The sequence below is a fragment of the Erythrolamprus reginae genome, chromosome 1 (genome assembly GCF_031021105.1).
Source record: "Erythrolamprus reginae isolate rEryReg1 chromosome 1, rEryReg1.hap1, whole genome shotgun sequence".
NCBI classification, from domain to species: domain Eukaryota; kingdom Metazoa; phylum Chordata; class Lepidosauria; order Squamata; family Dipsadidae; genus Erythrolamprus; species Erythrolamprus reginae.
The window spans coordinates 395,940,946-395,960,739 of NC_091950.1; the positions used below are offsets into that span (position 1 = coordinate 395,940,946).

The window sequence follows — 19,794 nt, forward strand, 5'->3', positions numbered from 1 at the left end:
TCAGCTGCTGTGGATTTACCAACTATGTCTGCTGGAAGTTTGTTCCAAGCATCTACTACTTTCAGTAAAATATTTTCTCCCGTGTGCTCCTGATCTCTCACCTTGCTCCCCAACTAACCTCGGATTGTGCCCCTTTGTTCTTGTGTTCACTTTCCTATTAAAGACACTTCCCTCCTGAACCTTATTTCAATGTATTTCAATGTTTCGATCATGCCCAATCCCTCCAGACCAGTGTTTCCCAACCTTGGCAACTTGAAAGATATTTGGACTTCAATTCGGTCAGAGACCAGTCAGTGAAACTCCTCCCTCCCCCTCAAAAGAAAAAACTCCCTCAAGGCCTCTCTGGCTCTCTACCCCAGTGTTTCCCAACCGTGGCTACTTGCAGATATTTGGACTTCAACTCCCAGAATTCCCGAGCCAGCAAATGCTGGCTGGGGAATTCTGGGAGTTGAAGTCCAAATATCTTCAAGTTGCCAAGGTTGGGAAACACTGCTCTACGCCACCAGACACCACCTTCCCTCTCCCGCTCCACCTCGCCACCCGCCGCGCGCCTACGAGACACCCGGGCCTCCGGGAGCCACGCCCCTTTTCTCCTCGCGCTAATTCCTTCAACCTCCAAGGCCACGCCCACCTCCCGTGCCCAGCTGGCCGTTGGTCACTGTCCGTTTGGCGCGCGCGGTGTATTCCAGCAAGAGGAGTAAACCGTCAGAGAACGAAAGCGACAGAGAGGAGAGGAGGGGAAGCAGTCGTTGTCGCCTCGATGTCCCAGGGCGGCTTGCCGCCCGGCGGGGACAGATGGCCTTCGCCATGGCTACAGCCACAGCACCGGTCCAGGAGGTGGTTGGGCATCAGACAGGACCTTGTGGAAGGAAAGTATTCCTTCCACTTGGCGGTGCTGGCGGTGGCGTTCATCACTTTGATGATGTTCTTGTTCGGCCCCTCTGGGCATGCGCTCCCGCTGGTCGCGGCTGCGACATCGGCGGCGGGCTTCTGGGTCGCCTCCTTGGGCTCAAGGGGCGTCGGCCAGGCACGAAGGCGGCCGCCCGTGCTGAGCCACGGCTACTCCTTGGTCCGCGTGAACCGCAGCGGCGCCGTCCCGGCCAACCGGGGCCCCTCCATGAGCTACTCCTCGCCTTCGCTGCTCAGGCCTGAAAGGCGGGGGCAGCTTTACGGGTAAGGGGATTCATTGTAGGGGAGCCCCTTCGCCCTTTCCGTCTTTACCCCACTCCCTCCTCCCCATCTTCCTTCCTTCTCATCTTCCCCTCTCTCTTCCTCTCATCTTCCTTCCCTAATTCCTTCCTCTCCCTCTTTCTCTCCTTCCTTCCTTCTCATCTTCCTTCCTTTCTTCCCATTCCTTCGAGGACCTGTATACTGCACGAGTCAAAAAGAAGGCTGTGAATATATTGACTGGCCCCTCGCATCCTGGACACAAACTGTTTCAACTCCTACCCTCAAAACGTCCGCACAGAGCACTGCACACCAAGACAACTAGACACAATAACAGTTCCCCCCCCCCAAAGCCATCACTCTACTAAACAAATAACTCCCTCAACACTGTCAAACTGTTTAAGTCTTCACTACTATTTCTACTAGTTTTTTCTCATCATTCCTATCACCCTTTTCCTCCCACTTAGGACTTGTTGCTTGTATCCTAAGATTTTTATTATTGTTTCTTCATTGCTGATTTGACCCCTATGACAATCATTAAGTGTTGTACCACATGATTCTTGACAAATCTATATTTTTAATGTACACTCAGAGCATATGCACCAAAGACAAATTCCTTGTGTGTCCAATCACACTTGGCCAATAAAGAATTCTATTCTTTTAGATGGTCATTGAAGCACTTGGAGGTTTGGTGACCCTGAGGACACAGATAAACCTCCAAGAGCTTCAAAAGTCCTCAACAGGATGCAAATGACCAGGAATATGAAGGATTTATTCCCCACTATCCTGTCAGAGCTGAAGAAGCTTTTCTTTTTTGTGCACTGAGAGCATATGCACCAAGAAAAATTTCTTGTGTGTCCAATGTGTCCTATTCTTGGATGAGAAGTGAAACATCCTGAAAAAGCAACTTTGGGACAGTACTGGTTTCCTATCAGAACAGATAAGGGCACCATACCTTTAAAAGTTGAGCTGCACGCGCAGATTCGGGTGACTTGTGCACGCACATATCCTGCTGTGTTTTTGCTTCTGCGCATGGGCAGGAAGCAAAATCTCACGAGAGGATGTGCGCAGAAGAGATTTCAGCAATTTTTTGCATCTGTGCATGCAGAATTTTGCACATCTGATAGACACACACACCTCACCTCACAAGATTTTGCTTCCAGTAGAAAAACCATGCTTGGATGTGTGCATGCACACAAGACACCAAAAGCTGCATGCGTAGCGCACCAGGAGTGGCGGTAAGAGCAATCTGCCCCTGCTTTGGGACAACCATGATCTGGAGCAGTGTTTCCCAACCTTGGCAACTTGAAGATATTTGGACTTCAACTCCCAGAATTCCCCAGCCAGCATTTGCTGGCTGGGGAATTCTGGGAGTTGAAGTCCAAATATCTTCAAGTAGCCACAGTTGGGAAACACTGGGGTAGACAGCCAGAGAGGCCTTGAGGGAGTTTTTCTTTTGAGGGGGAGGGAGGGGATTCACTGACTGGTCTCTGACCAAATTGAAGTCCAAATATCTTTCCAGTTGCCAAGGTTGGGAAACACTGGTCTGGAGGGGTTGGGCGTGATCGAAACATTGAAATACATTGAAATAAGGTTCAGGAGGGAAGTGTCTTTAATAGGAAAGTAAACACAAGAAAAAAGGGGCACAATCCGAGGTTAGTTGGGGAGCAAGGTGAGAGATCAGGAGCACACGTGAGAAAATATTTTACTGAAAGTAGTAGATGCTTGGAACAAACTTCCAGCAGACATGGTTGGTAAATCCACAGCAACTGAATGCCTGGGATAAACATATATCCCTCCTAAGATAAAATACAGGAAATAGTAGAAGGGCAGACTAGATGGACCATGAGGTCTTTTTCTGCTATCAATCGTCTATGTTTCTAACTGCTGGCTGGAGAATTCTGGGAGTTGAAGTCCACAAGTCTGAAAAGTTGCTAAGTTTGCTGGAGCTTTGCCATAGAGCTTCTCAGTCCTCTAGGTCAGTGTTTCCCAACCTTGGCAACTTGAAGATATCTGGACTTCAACTCCCAGAATTCCCCAGCCAGCATTTGCTGGCTGGGGGGTTCTGGGAGTTGAAGTCCAGATATCTTCAAGTTGCCAAAGTTGGGAAATACTGATCTGGAGGACTCCCCAAACTTAGCAACTTTTAAGACTTGTGGATCACCAACTCCCCGAATTCTCCCCGCAGCATAGTTGGAGAATTTATGGAAACAGAACATAGGAGTTTGACGGCAGAAAAAGACCTTACGGTCCATCTAGTCTGCCCTTCTACTATTTCCTGTATTTTATCTTAGGATGGATATACTGCATGTTTATCCCAGGCATGTTTAAATTCAGTCACTGTGGATTTACCAACCACGTCTGCTGGAAGTTTGTTCCAAGCATCTACTACTCTTTCAGTAAAATATTTTCTCATGTTGCTTCTGATCTTTCCCACAACTAACCTCAGATAGTGCCCCCTTGTTCTTTTGTTCACTTTCCTATTAAAAACACTTCTCTCCTGAATCTTATTTAATCCTTTAACATATTTCAATGTTTCGTACGGAGCCAGCCTTTTGGTCAGCTAGCTAGGTCGGGGACTAGAAAAACTCCCTCTGTAGTTCTGTACGGCGCTGCCTGTCACCTCTCTACCTCTCCCCCTCCACGCGCCTACGAGACACCCGGGCCCCTGGGAGCCACGCCCCCTTTCTCATGGCGCTAATTCCTTCAACCTCCAAGGCCACGCCCATCTCCCAACTCGCCTGCCCGGCTGGCCGTTGCATACTCTCCGTGTGGCGCGCGCGGTGTATGCCGGGCAAAGGAAGTGAGGGCGGGGGGTAAACCTTCAGCGAGAGAACGAGAGAGAGGAAAGGAGGGGAGGCAGCCGTTGCGGCCTCGATGTCTCGGGGCGGCTCGGCGCCGGGCTGGAGCTGGTGGCCTCCGTCGCGGCGGCGGGGGCGGCCACAGCAGCGGGTCAGGAGGAGGTTGGGCGTCGGGCCGGGCCTTGTGGAAGGAAAGTGGGCCTTCCCCGCGGCGGTGTTGGCGGCGACGGGACTGGCAGCGGCGTCGCTCTCTTTGCTGGTGCTCGTGTTGGGCCTCTCTGGGGCTGCGCTCTCGCTGATCGTGGGGGCGGCGGCGGGAGCGGCGGGCTCCTGGATCGCCTCCTCGGGCTTAAGCGGCGGCGGCAAGGACCTGCGGGGGGCCCCCATGCTGACCCACCGCTTCTCCTTCGCCTCCAAGAGCGGCAGCGACGCCGTCCTGGCCAACGGGGGCCCCTCCATGAGCTACTCCTCGCCTGCGCTGCTCGCGCCTGAAAGGAGGCGGGGGCACCTTTGCGGGTAAGGGGATTCATTGTAGAGGAGCCCCTTCGCCCTTTCGGTCTTCCCCCCCCCCTCATCTTCCTCTCTCTTCCTCTCCTTTCTCATCTTCCTTAATTCCTTCCTTCTCATCTTCCTTCCTTCCTCTCTTCCTCTCCTTTCTTCCTTAATTCATTCATCTCTCCTTCCTTCTCATCTTCCTTCCTTTCTCTCTTTCTCCCCTTCCTTCCTTTCATCTTCCTTCCTTCCTCTCTCTTTCTCTCCTCATCTTCCTTCTTTCCTTGCTTCCTTCTCACCTTTCTTCCTTAATTCCTTCCTTTCTCTCTCTCCTTCCTTCCTTCCTTAATTTCTCCCTCTCTCTCCTTCCTTCCCCTCCCTTCCTCCTTTCCTTCTTTCCTCACGCCCTGTTAGGAATTTGCATTGCACTCTGCACATTGTTGTGTGGCCTGTGCTGCAGGAATGGAGGTGGCACTGGGAAAAGCTTTGCCCTGGTGGATATCGGTCCTCCAGTTGTGAAAGTGAAAAAGAGCATACACTTGACCAGATAGATTCCTTGGGTAATATTTCAGTGAGATGCTCACACTACCTTCAAACTTGGTTAGAGAACCACTGAAGCAGGCTGGAAACCTGCTTCTCTTCTCCGCATCTGCTTGTACACAGTAGGGGAAAATGTGTCTGTGTTCGTTCAAACTGCATGCACATATTGCTCAGCACATATTTGCACAGCTCTTATTTCAATGGGTATGTGTATATAGAAATATAAATGCAGAGAGAGAGATAGTGTGTTTGAATGCGCATGTGTGTATATACATGCTTCTTAAAGTGTATTTTGGACCAGGCAGAACTCTAGAAGTTGGATTACTTTTTGCTGTTCATACCTAGCATTCTTTTTTTTCTTTCCTTTTGTATCTTCTCCCATTATCTGGGCTTCCTGTAATTATTGGTAGGGTTGGGTTTTTGTAATTGTTACCGTTTTATTTGGTCCCTCAGGTTGGAGCCAGGTTCTCATCCCATCCTTTTCTCTTTACTGAGGCTCTTTTCCTTCCTCTCTGTACACGTTTCGCTCTGTTTCTCTTTTGCTCGACCTTGATGTTAGGGAAATGAACAGCAGAGGTTGAAAAAGAGGAATACAATTATATTATAATTTTAATTTTATTTATTTATTTATTTATTTATTGGATTTGTATGCTGCCCCTCTCCGGAGACTCGGGGCGGCTAACAGCAACAATAAAGCAGTGTACAATAGTAGTCTGATATTAGAAACAATTAAAAACCCATTAATATAAAAAACCAAACATACATACAGACATACCATGCATAGAATTGTAAAGGCCTAGGGGGAAGAGGGTCTCAATTCCCCCATGCCTGACGGCAGAGGTGGGTTTTAAGCAGCTTACGAAAGGCAAGGAGGGTGGGGGCAATTCTAATCTTTGGGGGGGAGTTGGTTCCAGAGGGCCGGGGCCGCCACAGAGAAGGCTCTTCCCCTGGGTCCCACCAAGCGACATTCTTTAGTTGACGGGACCCAGAGAAGATCCACTCTGTGGGACCTAACTGGTCGCTGGGATTCGTGCAGCAGAAGGCGGTCCCTGAGATATAGCATCTTCATCATACCGTGTTTGATTGTTTTATCTCTCAGTTTATTCTGATATTAAACTTAGCTTGATTTCACTGCATTCTCGAAGATGCTCTTTTGCCCTTTCCCTCGTCCATCACCATTGCCTCATCAGAGCTCTTGTCAGTTTCCTCTTCCACCTGTGCTCTGGGTTTCCCTGATGCAGAAGCTTATGTTCCCTGTGCTTCTGGCGCAGAAGCTCAAATTCAAACGCATGTGTCTGTGACACATTTACCACTTTTCTCATATTGGATTCAGACAGATGTGAGTGATGGAAGGGAGAGAGCTGGAAGTCTAAGTGGATGTTGCTAGTAACTAAGAGTCAAGGTTTTTCTCAAGGTTGTAAGCAAGACTGAGGTTGTTATTTATTTATTATTTGGATTTGTATGCCGCTCCTCTCCGAAGACTAGTTGAGACAAACAGCTACTATGTGTGCAAAACAGATATTCTGTCCTTTTGTAAATCAGTATTCTCTGGTAATTCAGTTTTCACTTAAATTGGTTAATTAGATTAAAAAAATTCAACTCAAAAATAAGCAAATGAATTCTATGGCTGAAGTTTGCTGCAAACTATCTTGAATACATAATGCTCTCACTTTCTAGATTTATTGATCTTTGTGTTGATGTGCTGGGAATAGAGTGATAGATTCTCTATTTGCATTTTGAAATAACTTTATGAACTGATGAGGTGGTATCTTTCTGTTGCTGAATGAGGAAACAGGACTTAAAGCATTTTGGTTTTATGTATATCCTTTGCTGACAAAAATAATAAATGAATATAATGGACGTAAACGATGATGTATATTTAGTCCGAGATGCATTTCCTGCGGGCTTTTTTTACAGGAACAGTTTTGCTGCTTATATCATTTCTTCATTTCCGTTGATTACATATTTTATTCTCCGTTTTTTCTAGGGATCACCCGAGTTCATCATCGCGTTTTACAATGCTTCCTGCGCGGCGCTACCCTATTCAGCAAGCCGAATATGCTACTTTGGGAACCTTGCCTACAATTTGCTGGGATGAATATAATCGGAAAATCAAGCCAACTTTTCGCCCTTCTAACATTGCCAACAGCCCTGTAACAGTGAAGATTGCCCGGCCAGACAACAGAATTGGCCGTTCTCCACTGTGAGTTTGCTTCAATAAATGCTTTTGGGCAGTTTTTAGGTTTGCAGGCTTGATTGCAGAAAGGGTCTTCTTCCTGGAGGGATCTCATTTCTCTTCCTGATTTATAGTCATATACAGTGGTACCTCTACTTACGAACTTAATTCATTCCGTGACCAGGTTCTTAAGTAGAAAGGTTTGTAAGAAGAAGAAATTTTTACCATAGGAATCAATGTAAAAGCAAATAATGCATGCGATTGGCGAAATGACAGGGAGGGTGGAGGCCCTGTTTCCTCCCAAGAGATTCCTAGAGAGGCCCCACAGAGGCTTCTCCCTGCCTTTTCTGGCCCTGTTTTCTCCCAGGAGATTCCTAGAGAGGCCCCTGAGAGGCTTCTCCCTGCCTTTTCCGGCCCTCTTCCTTTCAGGAGATTCCTAAAGAGGCCCCACGGAGGCTTCTCCCCACCTTTTCTGGCCCTGTTTCCTCCCAGGAGATTCCTAGATAGGCCCCACTGAGGCTTCTCCATGCCTTTTCTGGCCCTGTTTCCTCCCAGGAGATTCCTAGAGAGGCCCCACAGAGGCTTCTCCCTGCCTTTTCCAGTTACAGTTTCAGAGGCTCAGGTTTGTAAGTGGAAAATGGTTCTTGAGAAGAGGCAAAGTTTGTAAGTAGAGGCGATCTTAGGTAGAGGTACCACTGTATGTAAATGTTGTGAAAAGCCTGGCAATCTCAGAAGCTATTTCCTTGTGACCCTGTTACTTAGGACACCTTGGTTAGTTAATTGGGGGAACTGACTGAGCTATTCCTCTTCCTGTCATCAGCCTCCACAATTCCTGGCCCCAAAATGATTTCTTAACCACTCATCATATTGCCTTAGAAGTTTTTTGTGAGGTCACAAGTGAACCCTGAACTGATGTGAACAGATTGCCTATATTCAGCCATTTTTCAGTTTGAATCCCATTGGATAGACCCTGTGGGCATGAGGAATGGGTAACTTAGTCCCTTGGCTTCATATGGACAATAAGAGGAAATTCATATTCTTGTGACTACTATCATTTCATCTGACAGGTTGGAGCAGTTGGTTTCTCCGGCGGCTTTCTCTCCAGCATCTAATACTACCCTGGATCCTTGTGCAAAAGAAACGGTCTTGAATGCTCTCAAGGAGAGACGGAAGAGAGCTGTGGAAGAAGGAGTGGAGGACCAAACCTTTCCTAATGACCCGGAGAACAAGAAGAGGTAATGATGAATGGTCTCCTTCTTCATGCTGCAGAACAAGACCTCACAAAGTTAACACAATAGTTAAATGCTTTGGTTAAAGTTGAGTGGAACTCAACTTTAATCTGAACAAAACACTTTCTGAGATGGATCATAGCAATACTGTTTACGTAGGACATGTTTCATATTTTAATCCTCAGACCAAGATAAGTATTCTTCCATATTCATTGTAAAATTTCTGCATGAGATGTTTTGCAGGGTCTATACTACAACAACAGGTAAACGATTTGCAGAAAACATATAGTTTTGTATGTAAGCAAATTGCCGCTAGGACTTATTCTACCAAGCAACAGGGTTTAAAAGAATCAGAATGCTTGCATCAATATTTCCTTCAACACCTTCTGTAAGTTATTATCAGATTACTTCACACTTTGACTCCAAATACTTTGTGACCATATTGCCACCATGCTAATAACTGAAAGATGTGACAGGCAGGCAGGAATGAATATATAAAATATGCACCTTATTATGGTTTGAGATATCTAATATCAAATGTTCTGTGTAACAGACATCTGGAGCAATAATTTTGGCCCATGTTTTGGGGATGTTCTTTGTTAGGAAACCAACCAGTTATATTGAATACGGATAACTTATTTTCAGAAAATGCAGTTGTATTTCTTGATGTTTTGGTATCTTAGGGCATTTATATAAATCCAATAAATAGTTTCATAGACTTTGTACAAACTATTTTCAATAAGACACCTATACTTGGAGAACGTTTCCCCCTAAAATGAAGGCGTATAACGCATGCGATAATGAGTAGTGGAACTGCTACCATTACTCATGGCATTTTAAGTTTGAAAACAGTTAAATATTTAAAATATTAAAATTTCCTAATTGTAACCTGTTTCTGATTCATCTTTGAAAAATTGCCAAAATGTGTTTTTAAAAAAAATTTATTTATTTATTTATTCGATTTTTATGCTGCCTTTCTCCTTAGACTCAGGGCGGCTTACAACATGTTAGCAATAGCACTTTTGAATAGAGCCAGCATATTGCCCCCACAATCTGGGTCCACATTTTACCCACCTTGGAAGGATGGAAGGCTGAGTCAACCTTGAGCCGGTGATGAGATTTGAACCGCTGACCTACAGATCTGCAGTCAGCTTCAGTGGCCTGCAGTACTGCACTCTATCTGCTGCGCCACTCCGGCTCTCTTTTCCTCAGATCAGCCTTCCTGTTAGAATTGAACTTCCTCGTTACGGTGAACTAGTTGAACCAGAGATCTTTGGGAATGCTGCTAGACAGAATGTGTTCTTGACCCCACATGAAATCATTCTTTTAATCTCTTATTTTTTAATTTTCTGCAGGCGACATGATAGTACTGGAAGTGGCCGTTCTTCAACTGAGCCCATGGTGGCCAATGGAGCACCTGCTTCTCCTGTGCCCAAGTAAGTGACAGGAGCTTTGCTGTGAATGATACATGAAAGATCAATATATAAATAAGGTTTTAAACACCTGGTTAAAGAGATATAGCTTCACAGATCTTTCAAAGGTAGGAGTGTGAGCTGAGCTTTTTTATCTTTTGTATTTCTAGAAAATATATAAAAATATATTTATGAAAGATAAATATATAAATAAGATTTTAAATACCTGGCTAAAGAGATATAGCTTCACTGAGCTCTTGGGAGAGTGAATTCGGTATTGTGAAGTTACAGAAGAGAATGTGATTGATTTTTAGTTGGATAAATGGGCCTCTGAAAGCTGGAACATAATTCCATGGGCTTTTTCCTGGGGGAAAAAATGGCTCTGCTGGAAATGTACTCTGTAGTCTTTGTGCTTGTAAACCATAAGAAGCAAGATAAATTTCTTCATTGCACTTTGGAAACTGTGCTTTGGCAAAATGCATCTAATTGTCTTGTGGCAAACCTATAACCTCTGTCTCTTGTCCTAGGCCTGGCTCTCTGAAGCGGGGACCTCTTCCTTCCCACTGCCTGGAAGATAGCTCCTCTAAGAGATCGCGCACTTCTTCCCTCAGTTCTGCGAATAGTCTGCCTGTGTGTGGTAAAATAGGCTCTGCCTCTAGCCGTAATTGTATTGCCAGCTCATACAGCTCTACCAAAGGTCTTGTCTCAGAGGTACTTTGTAAGATGATTAGCTCCTTTAATGCATAAGCTACTGTAGGTATTTCCCAGTTGTAGTTCCCAGAAATGATGACAACTTGCTATTCTCTTCTATTGAACAAAACTTGATTAATCTGCATACAAATATTAGTTTCTGTTTAGTCTCAAATTAGAAGAATAAATACAGCGAGAAAGGGATTTTACTCTTTAAAAATATGACTGCAGATCAGTGAAGTTTAGCTTGCCGGGTTTCATACATTATTGTAAAATGATCTATGAATGCAATCTAAGATTTTCGTGGGATCTGATATGTTGTATGAAGGGAAGTTATCAGAAGAGGGTCTGGAGTTTGCCTTATCATTTGGTGGATTTATCAGAGGTGGGACAGTCCTTGCTACTGATTTGTATGCTGAAAGTTACACTACTCCATTAAATCTTTTCACCCAGTCTGATATTTGTTATCCAGGTTGTTTACTAAGATCTTAGTGACTTTGACAGTCCCAGTTAACAGCTGAATCTGCAGGACACCTATGGGTATCCATGCCTGGATAATATCTTCATCACATATCCATTCAAATAATAAAATTTGTCATGAATATGTCATGAATTGTTCAAAGGCCCTTGGTGTTCTACCCACCAGTCATTGCCAAACGTTATCAGGGATCTCATAGGCAACAGACCGAATTAGAAGAGCCCATGAGAATTAAATACACAGCAAATCTGACAATGTAGCTGACAGTTCCAAAAAACCTGAAGGTAACCAGCTGCTATGGCTATAATGGGGTAGACTCACCAGGGAAGTCTAATTTTTTCCTCAAAGCAAACAAGCATACTGAATGCCGATCTATCCGGCAAAGACCACCAAGAGACTGAAACAAGGAGATACAGTTGAGTTGGGGAACCTAATAGAGCAGCAGTATTAGAGTGGCCAGTGATTGGATAGGATTTCAAGAACAAAAGTTTAAATATTAGATTTGTCATATGCTGTTTTATTATTGTTGTTAGCCGCCCCGAGTCTACGGAGAGGGGCGGCATACAAATCTGATAGATAGATAGATAGATAGATAGATAGATAGATAGATAGATAGATAGATAGATAGATAGATAAAATAAAAGTGGCATGGGAGATTCTTAAGTTTATTATAACTGCATAGGTTTAGATGGCAGCATTTAATCATGAAAATTTCTTTTTGTCATTCACCTCCTGTGTAAGTAGATTTCAAAAGAGACTATGTTAATTTAATTTTCTGTATATATAAATGTTCTGCTTAAAACCTACCCTAAATAAGGCATTGAAAAGATTCTTCTTGTTTCTAATACCTAGCACTTCAGGCTTTATTTTCTCTCTTTTAGCTATTGAGGAGAACGGGACCAAGTGCCACTCCTCTTTCCAGCCCAGCATCCTCTCGGTCTCAAACACCTGAAAAGCCTAACAAGAAAGCAAGACCTCCCAGCTCCAACATCACGTGAGTGCAGCTTTTCTTTGCCCTTTTGATACATTTAAGATGTTGGTTATCACTTATAAAGCCCTATATGGCTCAGGGCCAGGCTGTCTGCCTTCTGCCGCATACTTCCCAGTGACCAAAAGGAGCCCACAGAGTCGGTCTTCTTCAGGTCCCACTAACCAACCAATATCAGCTGTTAGGACCACGGGGAAGGGCCTTCTCTGTGGTGGCTCCAGCTCTATGGAACCAACTGCCTCCTGAGATTCATATCCTCCTTACCTTGCCGAACTTCCGCAAAGCTCAAGGACCTGGCTCTTCCGGCAGGCTTGGAACCATTGATCAAATGAGATGCTGCTTAAATTCGGTCACGAATGACAGTATATATGTTTTAGTAGGGTTTTTAATTAATATTTTTATGATGCTTTTATAAATTGTTTTTTTTTTACTTGTTGGAAGTCGCCCAGAATCCTTTGGGAGTTGGGAGGTATATAAGTAGGACCAATCAATCAATTAATATTCCTTAGACTTACGGTAGCTAAAAGGATCAAGTATGACACAATTCTTTTGAGGCCTCTTTTTGGTAAATACTCTGGTTTCATAAACTTGCCCCTTTTTGTGTGTTTTCAAACCAGTGTTGATTGCAGAAATCCACGCAGTTCTCTTGGCAAGATTTAAAAGTGATTTGACATTGCCTGCTTGCCAGGGCTGAGAATGGGTGACTGGTTCAAGGTATCCAGGTCACTTTATGCCTAAACAGCACTCAAACTGAGAGTCTCTCGGTTTCTAGCCTGATGCTTTAACCACTATATCAGCAGTTGACTCTATACAGTGGCACCTCTACCTAAGAACGCCTCTACTTAAGAACTTTTCTAGCTAAGAACCAGGTGTTCAAGATTATTTTGCCTCTTCTCAAAAACCATTTTCCACTTACAAACCTGAGCCTCCAAAATTATAATTGGAAAAGGCAGGGAGAAGCCTCTGTGGGACCTCCCTAGGAATCTCCTGGGAGGAAACAGGGCCTCCATCCTCCCTGTGGTTTCCCCAATCACATGCATTATTTGCTTTTACACTGATTTCTATGGGAAAAATTGCTTCTTCTTACAAACTTTTCTACTTAAAAACCTGGTCACGGAACAAATTAAGTTTGTAAGTAGAGGTACCACTGTATATCTACAGAATATATGATTCGTCCCTTGTTTAATTGGCAAAGTTAACGAAGACATCTTTCCTGGATTTAAACATCTCGTGAAGATCAGTCTTCTGCAAGAAAGAGGAGGTTTTTGCATGTGGTTTTTAATAGGCAAGCTTTTATTTGGGGGGGGGGGGGATATTTATTGAAAAGAGAGCTGACTATTAAATAGAAATAATTTTCCATGACGGTTTACCAAACGGCATCTCTGAACTCACCTAACCATTAAATAAACTGAAAGGGCTAGCAGCGATTGAGGATGTGCAATGATTTGGGTTGCTGTCATGCAATCTGTTGCTTGAAATTTTTCGTTACCAGGGGGTCTTCAGAGCAACACGCTCGGGTGACTGCTTTCATAAAATGCTTGCTTGCATTACCCTAAGAATCTCCTCAACCAACACCCAAAGGGCAGGTGGCCAGCCACTGTCCATAAAATGAATGACAATAGTATATGGGAGGAAGAATGGTAGGGATGAGGGAAGCAGGACTTTCTCCTACCTCTCACTGTCCCTCTGCAAATCTTGGAGTCAGAAGTTCAAAAGAAGAATTGCTTAAGCATTCTCTTTCTTGCTTTCTTCTGTTGCTACAGTGAAGAAGAGCCTCAGAAATCCAAGCAAATGCCTGTGACAGCAGACAAAGCGACACCAGAAAAGAAGAGTAAGTTCTGGGGGTGGGATGGGCCAAGAAAAATTGGAGAGCAGAATGGAGGGGCAACTTTGAGTCTTGGGTGTGAAGGGAGGATCCTAAAACAAAAAAGAGGTACATTGTCAGTGAGGCGGGAGAATGCCTCTGTTTTGCAACAGGCTACTTTAGAGTGACTTTTATACAAATGGATTGACGCGACTTTGCAGCTGCTCAGAATTTTAAAGAAATCACCTCTGCAATAACGGCAAAGTAGTGTTTCAAAATTTCAGACTTATATTCTGAGCCCCAGTTCAGGATGTTGAGATTGTAGAAAGAGTGCAGAGATGAGCAACAAAGATGATTAGGGGACTGGAGGTTAAAATATGAAGAACGGCTGCAGGAACTGGGTATGTCTAGTTGAGAAGAAGGCCTAAGAGAGACACGATAGCAGTGTTTCAGCATCTCCGGCTGCCCCAAAGAAGAGGGAGTCAGGCTGTTCTGCAAAGCATAAGAAGCAATGGGTGGAAACTAATCAAGGAGAGAAGCAACTTAGAACTAAGGAGAAATTTTCTGACAGTTAGAACAATTAATCAGTGGAACAAATTGCTTCCAGAAGTTGTGAATTCACCATCACTGGAAGTTTTAAAAAAGATGTTGGATGTTGTCCTGCCTAAGCAGGGGGTTGGACTAGAAGACCTCCAAGATCCCTTCCAACTCTGTCATTCTATTCTATCCTATTTTGTAAAAAAATAATCTTTATTGAGTATATACATTTAAAGAATGAAACAAATAAATATGATGAATGTTATAACAATTGTCTATACTAAGGCATAAATAGAAGAAAGAAAAAAAGGGGAGAAATAAAGAAGATATACTGTAGTAGGAAGACGGGATTAGGGGGGGAAAAGGTTTTTAAAGAAAAGTGGGTGGAAAGAGAAGACCTGCAAGCTGTTTAGCTGGCACCAGTAATATGCAACCTCTGGTTTAAATGTGTAGTTGGTGTAAGTATTCTATTCTATTCAGATTGCTAAGAGATCTTAGTGCTGTATCTTTTTCCTCTCTGTTGAATGCTTTTTAATCAATTGGGAGGTTCTGTTAAGAACGCTTGCAGAATATGTTGATATATCTGAGGAAATATTGAAATTTTAATTGCTAATACTGAATTATATTATTCTTACAGTACACTAGCCTAGCTTCTTTCTATTTACTTTTTTGAAGCCTCTATGTTCATATTATGTTTATCTGTTTTTAAGCCTTCAGTGATGTTGTGTTTAGACATGGATCGCTACTATTGCAGAAGCCTGAGCTGCTTCTGATTGGTTAGCCACATGCGTAACTTGTCAACTTGGCTTCAGTTTCAGAATCACCCTTGAATCAAGGCAACACTGTGAGTTCACCATCTTCATCAGGAAGCTCTGGCCCGCGCAGGCGGAGGATTCAGCTATATACACCTCCTTCTGGAGAGTTTTCCTTGGTAGGTCTCATCAGTCGTTTCTTTCTTTCCCTCCTCCTTTTTTTCCAGGAATAAGAAACGTTGAGCCACATGTTTAGGTTAGGTTTAGGTTTATTGGATTTATATGCGGCCCCTCTCCGCAAACTCGGGGCGGCTCACAACAATAATAAAAAACAGCACAGTACATAATACCAAATCCAATGCCCACCCATCTAGCTACAATTTAAAATTAATCTCATAAAAACAGTATATATATAAAAAAACAGGCACACAATCAATCAACAAAACAACATGGGCAAGGGGGAGGTGTTTTAGTTCCCCCATGCCTGACGGCAAAGGTGGGTCTTAAGGAGTTTACGAAAGGCAGGGAGGGTGGGGGCAATCCTAATCTCAGGGGGGAGCTGGTTCCAGAGGGCCGGGGCCCCCACAGAGAAGGCTCTTCCCCTGGGTCCCACCAGATGACATTGTTTAGTCGACAGGACCCGGAGAAGGCCAATTCTGTGGGACCTAACCGGTCGCTGGGATTCGTGCGGCAGGAGGCGGTCCCGAAGATATTCTGGTCCGGTGCCATGAAGGGCTTTATAGGTCATAACATAGATGAGTTGGCCTAGGGAAGACACTATATGGCAGGGGATAAAGCATCCAGCCAAGAAGACACGACTGTTAGATTGAGTAGGACGGGTGCTGCTAAGCTTTTGACTTCAGTCAAACGTGCCACATGCCTCGATTCCTGAGAAAAAGTGGGAAGCACTAAAGTCATGTAATCTTTAGGTTTATTTATACATCCCCAGAGCTAAAGGAAGAACCCCTTTGTCTTTGGTTTGGTGCTATTTATGAAAGTGCTGTTTTGCGCCTTCAGAACAAATGCTTAAGATGTTGTTTTCTTGGCAGCCTCCACCAATTCAGCTGGGCTACAGAATCACCGAAGAAGACTGGAATGCAGAGAAGAGAGAAAGGCGACGGAAACTCTATGAAGCCTTAGCAGATATTAGTGGTAGGTGCTCTCGTTGTCTGCTGCCCTTTGGTAGTCTGCCCCCCCCCTACCCATTAAGAGGTTTATACATATACTAAATAGGAGGTGTGCTGTCTCAGTGGTTAAAGACACTGAGCGTATCAGCTGAAGAGCTGACAGCCTGGGTTCAGAGATCTAGCAGAGTGAACTCCTGTTTCTTGCTCCAGCTCTGCCCATCCAGCAGTTTGAAAGCATTACTTTCATAGATTAATGTATTTTTCAGAGTACAGTGTTCCCTCAATTTTCGTGGGGGTTACGTTCCAAGACCTCCCGCAAAAATCGATTTTCCGCAAAGTAGCGGCGTAGAAGTAAAAACACAATCTGCGCATGCGCGCCCTTTTTCCATGGCCGCGCAAGGGCTTGAAGTTGGAGGCGGGGAGCGACGAAAGTTGGCAGGGCAGTTTGGGCAGCCGAGAGCGTTCAAAGAAGAGCCCCCGGCGTTTCTTTCTGCACAAACGCGGTTTGGGAAAAAAAAGATCGGGGCAGCGCAGAAGGGCAGGAATCACCGCAAGTTCCTCCGGATTTTGTTTTCACCGCCGCTGGGATCGCTTCTTCTTAGCGACTTTTCCTCCTTTTCGTTCATTCGGCTGAGAACGCCAGCCTTCATTTATTCCACCCTCCCTTCCTCTCTACGAGCATCTGGGCTTTTTGAGCGAGTGGGGCTGTGTATTTTCTTTCTTGGGAAGAAGAGGAAGGGGCAACAAGAGACCCCACGATTGCCTGTTCCCCCCGCAACACGCACGCAAACGCACCTTTCTTCCTCCCCCCCTTCCCATCCCCGCAACTCCTGCTCCGCGGGGCTGTTTGACTCGGTTCCCACTGCCTTGCGGGGGCCTCTGTTCGGAGGAGAGCGCGAAGCTTCCCGGGTGGCAGATCGGCTGAGTCAAGTCCGTCCTCCCCCTCCCCCTCCCTATGGTAAGAGTCGGGGCAGTTTTCGTCTTCGGAGGCAATAAAAGGAGGGGGGGTTGATGGGGATAAGGAGAGAGATGAGAGAAGTAGGGTTTGGAGAGCCAGACTACAATTAAAGGTGGGGAAGTTCCCCATCCAACTACTTTGTAATAAAAAATCTCTCGCCGCGTACGTTTGGTGATGACGTCATCGGGCGGGAAAAACCGTGGTATAGAAAAAAAACCGCGGACTATTTTTAAATTATTTTTTGAAAAACCGTGGTATAGCCGTTTCGCGAAGATCGAGACCGCGAAAATCGAGGGATCACTGTATTTTCCTCCCTAAAAGAGGCTGGTAATTTGGGTGCGCCTTATACTCTGAATGTAGTCCGTCCCCCCCCCAGCCCTAACTAGCTGCTAACAATCTTCCCAGCTCTTATCTTGCAGACTCTTTCATTGTTTCTCTCTGCGGAGAATGTTTTCCAAGCCCTAAGACTTTCTAGGATTTTTTTCATTGCTCTAACTTGCTCCGAATACGTTTCTTTCCAGCCCTAGCCAGGTCGCTAACAATGTTCCCAGCTCTTGCCAGATTGCAAGCTCTTTTATTGTTACTCTCTGCAAAGAATGTTTTCCAAGCCCTAAGTCTTTGTAGGGTTTTTTCCATTGCTCTACTTGCTCCGAATGTTTCTTTCCAGGTGCTAATGACGTTCCCAGCTCTTACTGGCTTGGAAGCTCTTTCATTGTTACTCTCTCCGAATGAAGTTTTTTTAAAGCCCTAACCAGGGGATAAAATAATGTGCTGGCTAAAGACACTGGCCAGATGAATGTCTGATAAGCAGATTCTTTTCCCTATTTTTCTCCCCCAAAACTAAGGTGTGTCTTATACTCTGAAAAATACAGTAATAGGTACCACTTTGGTGGGAAGGTGACAGCATTCAGTGCATTTTTGGCATATCGCCATGCTGGCCACATGACCATGGAAATTGTCTTTGGACAATGCTGGCTCCCTCAGCCAAGAAACACAGATAAGCACTGCTGCCCTAGACCAGTGTTTCCCAATTCGCTGGCTGGGGAATTCTGGGAATTGAAGTCCAAACATCTTCAAGTTGCCAAGGTTGGGAAACACTGGTCTAGACTGACTGGGAAATCGTTACCTTTACAAACGAAAAATGAGTAACGATAGTGATTCTCCTTCTGTGCAGCTCTCAAAATGTCTTCTTTGCTCATTCTGTTGGTTCTTGCTAGTCATATTTTTCCAAATGTAAGATAATGCACTTGGGGAAAAGGAATCCTCAATCTGAGTATTGTATTGGCAGTTCTGTGTTAGCAAATACTTCAAAAGAAAAGGATTTAGGGGTAGTGATTTCTGACTTTCTCAAAATGGGTGAACGGTGCAGTCAGGCGGTAGGGAAAGCAAGTAGGATGCTTGGCTGCATAGCTAGAGGTATAACAAGCAGGAAGAGGGAGATTATGATCCCGCTATATAGAATGCTGGTGAGACCACATTTGGAATACTGTGTTCAGTTCTGGAGACCTCACCTACAAAAAGATATTGACAAAATTGAACGGGTCCAAAGACGGGCTACAAGAATGGTGGAAGGTCTTAAGCATAAAACGTATCAGGAAAGACTTGATGAACTCAATCTGTAGAGTCTGGAGGACAGAAGGAAAAGGGAGGACATGATCGAAACATTTAAATATATTAAAGGGTTAAATAAGGTCCAGGAGGGAAGTGTTTTTAATAGGAAAGTGAACACAAGAACAAGGGGACACAATCTGAAGTTAGTTGGGGGAAAGATCAAAAGCAACATGAGAAAATATTATTTTACTGAAAGAGTAGTAGATCCTTGGAACAAACTTCCAGCAGACGTGGTAGATAAATCCACAGTAACTGAATTTAAACATGCCTGGGATAAACATATATCCATCCTAAGATAAAATACAGAAAATAGTATAAGGGCAGACTAGATGGACCATGAGATCTTTTTCTGCCGTCAGACTTCTATGTTTCTATGTCATCGATTCATTAGTTGGTTTTAATGTTAGCAGGTGCTAGATCAGTGATGGCAAACCTATGGCACAGGTGCCACAGGTATGACACGGAGCCATATCTGCTGTCACACGAGCCGTTCCCCTAGCTCAGCTCCAATGGGCATGCGTGTGGCGGCCAGCTGATTTTTGGCTCGCACCCTCCCCCAGCTCCAGGGATGCCTTTGGAGCCTGGGGAGGACGAAACACAAGCCTCCTGGGCCCACCAGGAGTTGGGAAACAGGCTATTTCCGGCCTCCGGAGGGCCTCTGTGAGATGAGGGAAGCTGTTTCTACCCTCCCCAGGCATTGGATGATGGGTATGGACATGCGCAATAGCATGCACGCATGCTCTTTCGGCATCCGATGGAAACAAGGTTCGCCATCACTGTGCTAGATGATGGACTCTGTGGGTCTTTGAAATTGCCAGAAATCTCTGATGATTTTACCAACAGATTCCACTCCAAGCCCATCCGTGGAGACCACTTCTTCATCCCAAACTTTGACCTTTCCACTGATCTCTACCAATGCAACCAATGGGGCATTGCCCATCTCTACTACCGCAAGCAGCCCCCTTCTGGAGAGCCTGAATGACATGCAAGGACAAAGGAGCCCTCCAGCCCAAGCAGGTGAGCAATTTCAGA

At 44.8% G+C, this 19,794-nt stretch overlaps 2 protein-coding genes across 5 annotated transcripts in view; one reads left to right on the plus strand and one right to left on the minus strand.

The window, feature by feature from the left end:
* Positions 1-960: 960 nt before the first annotated feature.
* The window catches only part of LOC139157846 (nuclear envelope pore membrane protein POM 121-like), a 30,452-nt gene continuing 11,618 nt past the window's right edge, over positions 961-19,794 (plus strand). Inside the window, exons 1-10 of one of the 4 annotated variants that reach the window (XM_070735030.1) lie at positions 961-1,173; positions 6,988-7,203; positions 8,244-8,411; positions 9,761-9,841; positions 10,345-10,528; positions 11,867-11,979; positions 13,737-13,804; positions 15,127-15,245; positions 16,116-16,218; positions 19,606-19,779. In XM_070735030.1, the coding sequence (XP_070591131.1) occupies positions 1,118-1,173; positions 6,988-7,203; positions 8,244-8,411; positions 9,761-9,841; positions 10,345-10,528; positions 11,867-11,979; positions 13,737-13,804; positions 15,127-15,245; positions 16,116-16,218; positions 19,606-19,779 (1,282 nt within the window). In that variant the 5' untranslated portion in view covers positions 961-1,117. Of the gene's footprint in view, positions 1,174-3,956; positions 4,485-6,987; positions 7,204-8,243; positions 8,412-9,760; positions 9,842-10,344; positions 10,529-11,866; positions 11,980-13,736; positions 13,805-15,126; positions 15,246-16,115; positions 16,219-19,605; positions 19,780-19,794 lie in introns of those variants that run through there. The other 3 variants (XM_070735029.1, XM_070735028.1, XM_070735027.1) reach the window with 3 other exon arrangements.
* The window catches only part of NSUN5 (NOP2/Sun RNA methyltransferase 5), a 59,662-nt gene continuing 45,218 nt past the window's right edge, over positions 5,351-19,794 (minus strand). Inside the window, exon 11 of the transcript XR_011557574.1 lies at positions 5,351-5,548. The gene's annotated coding sequence lies outside the window, so the exon portion shown is untranslated. The remainder of the gene's footprint in view (positions 5,549-19,794) is intronic.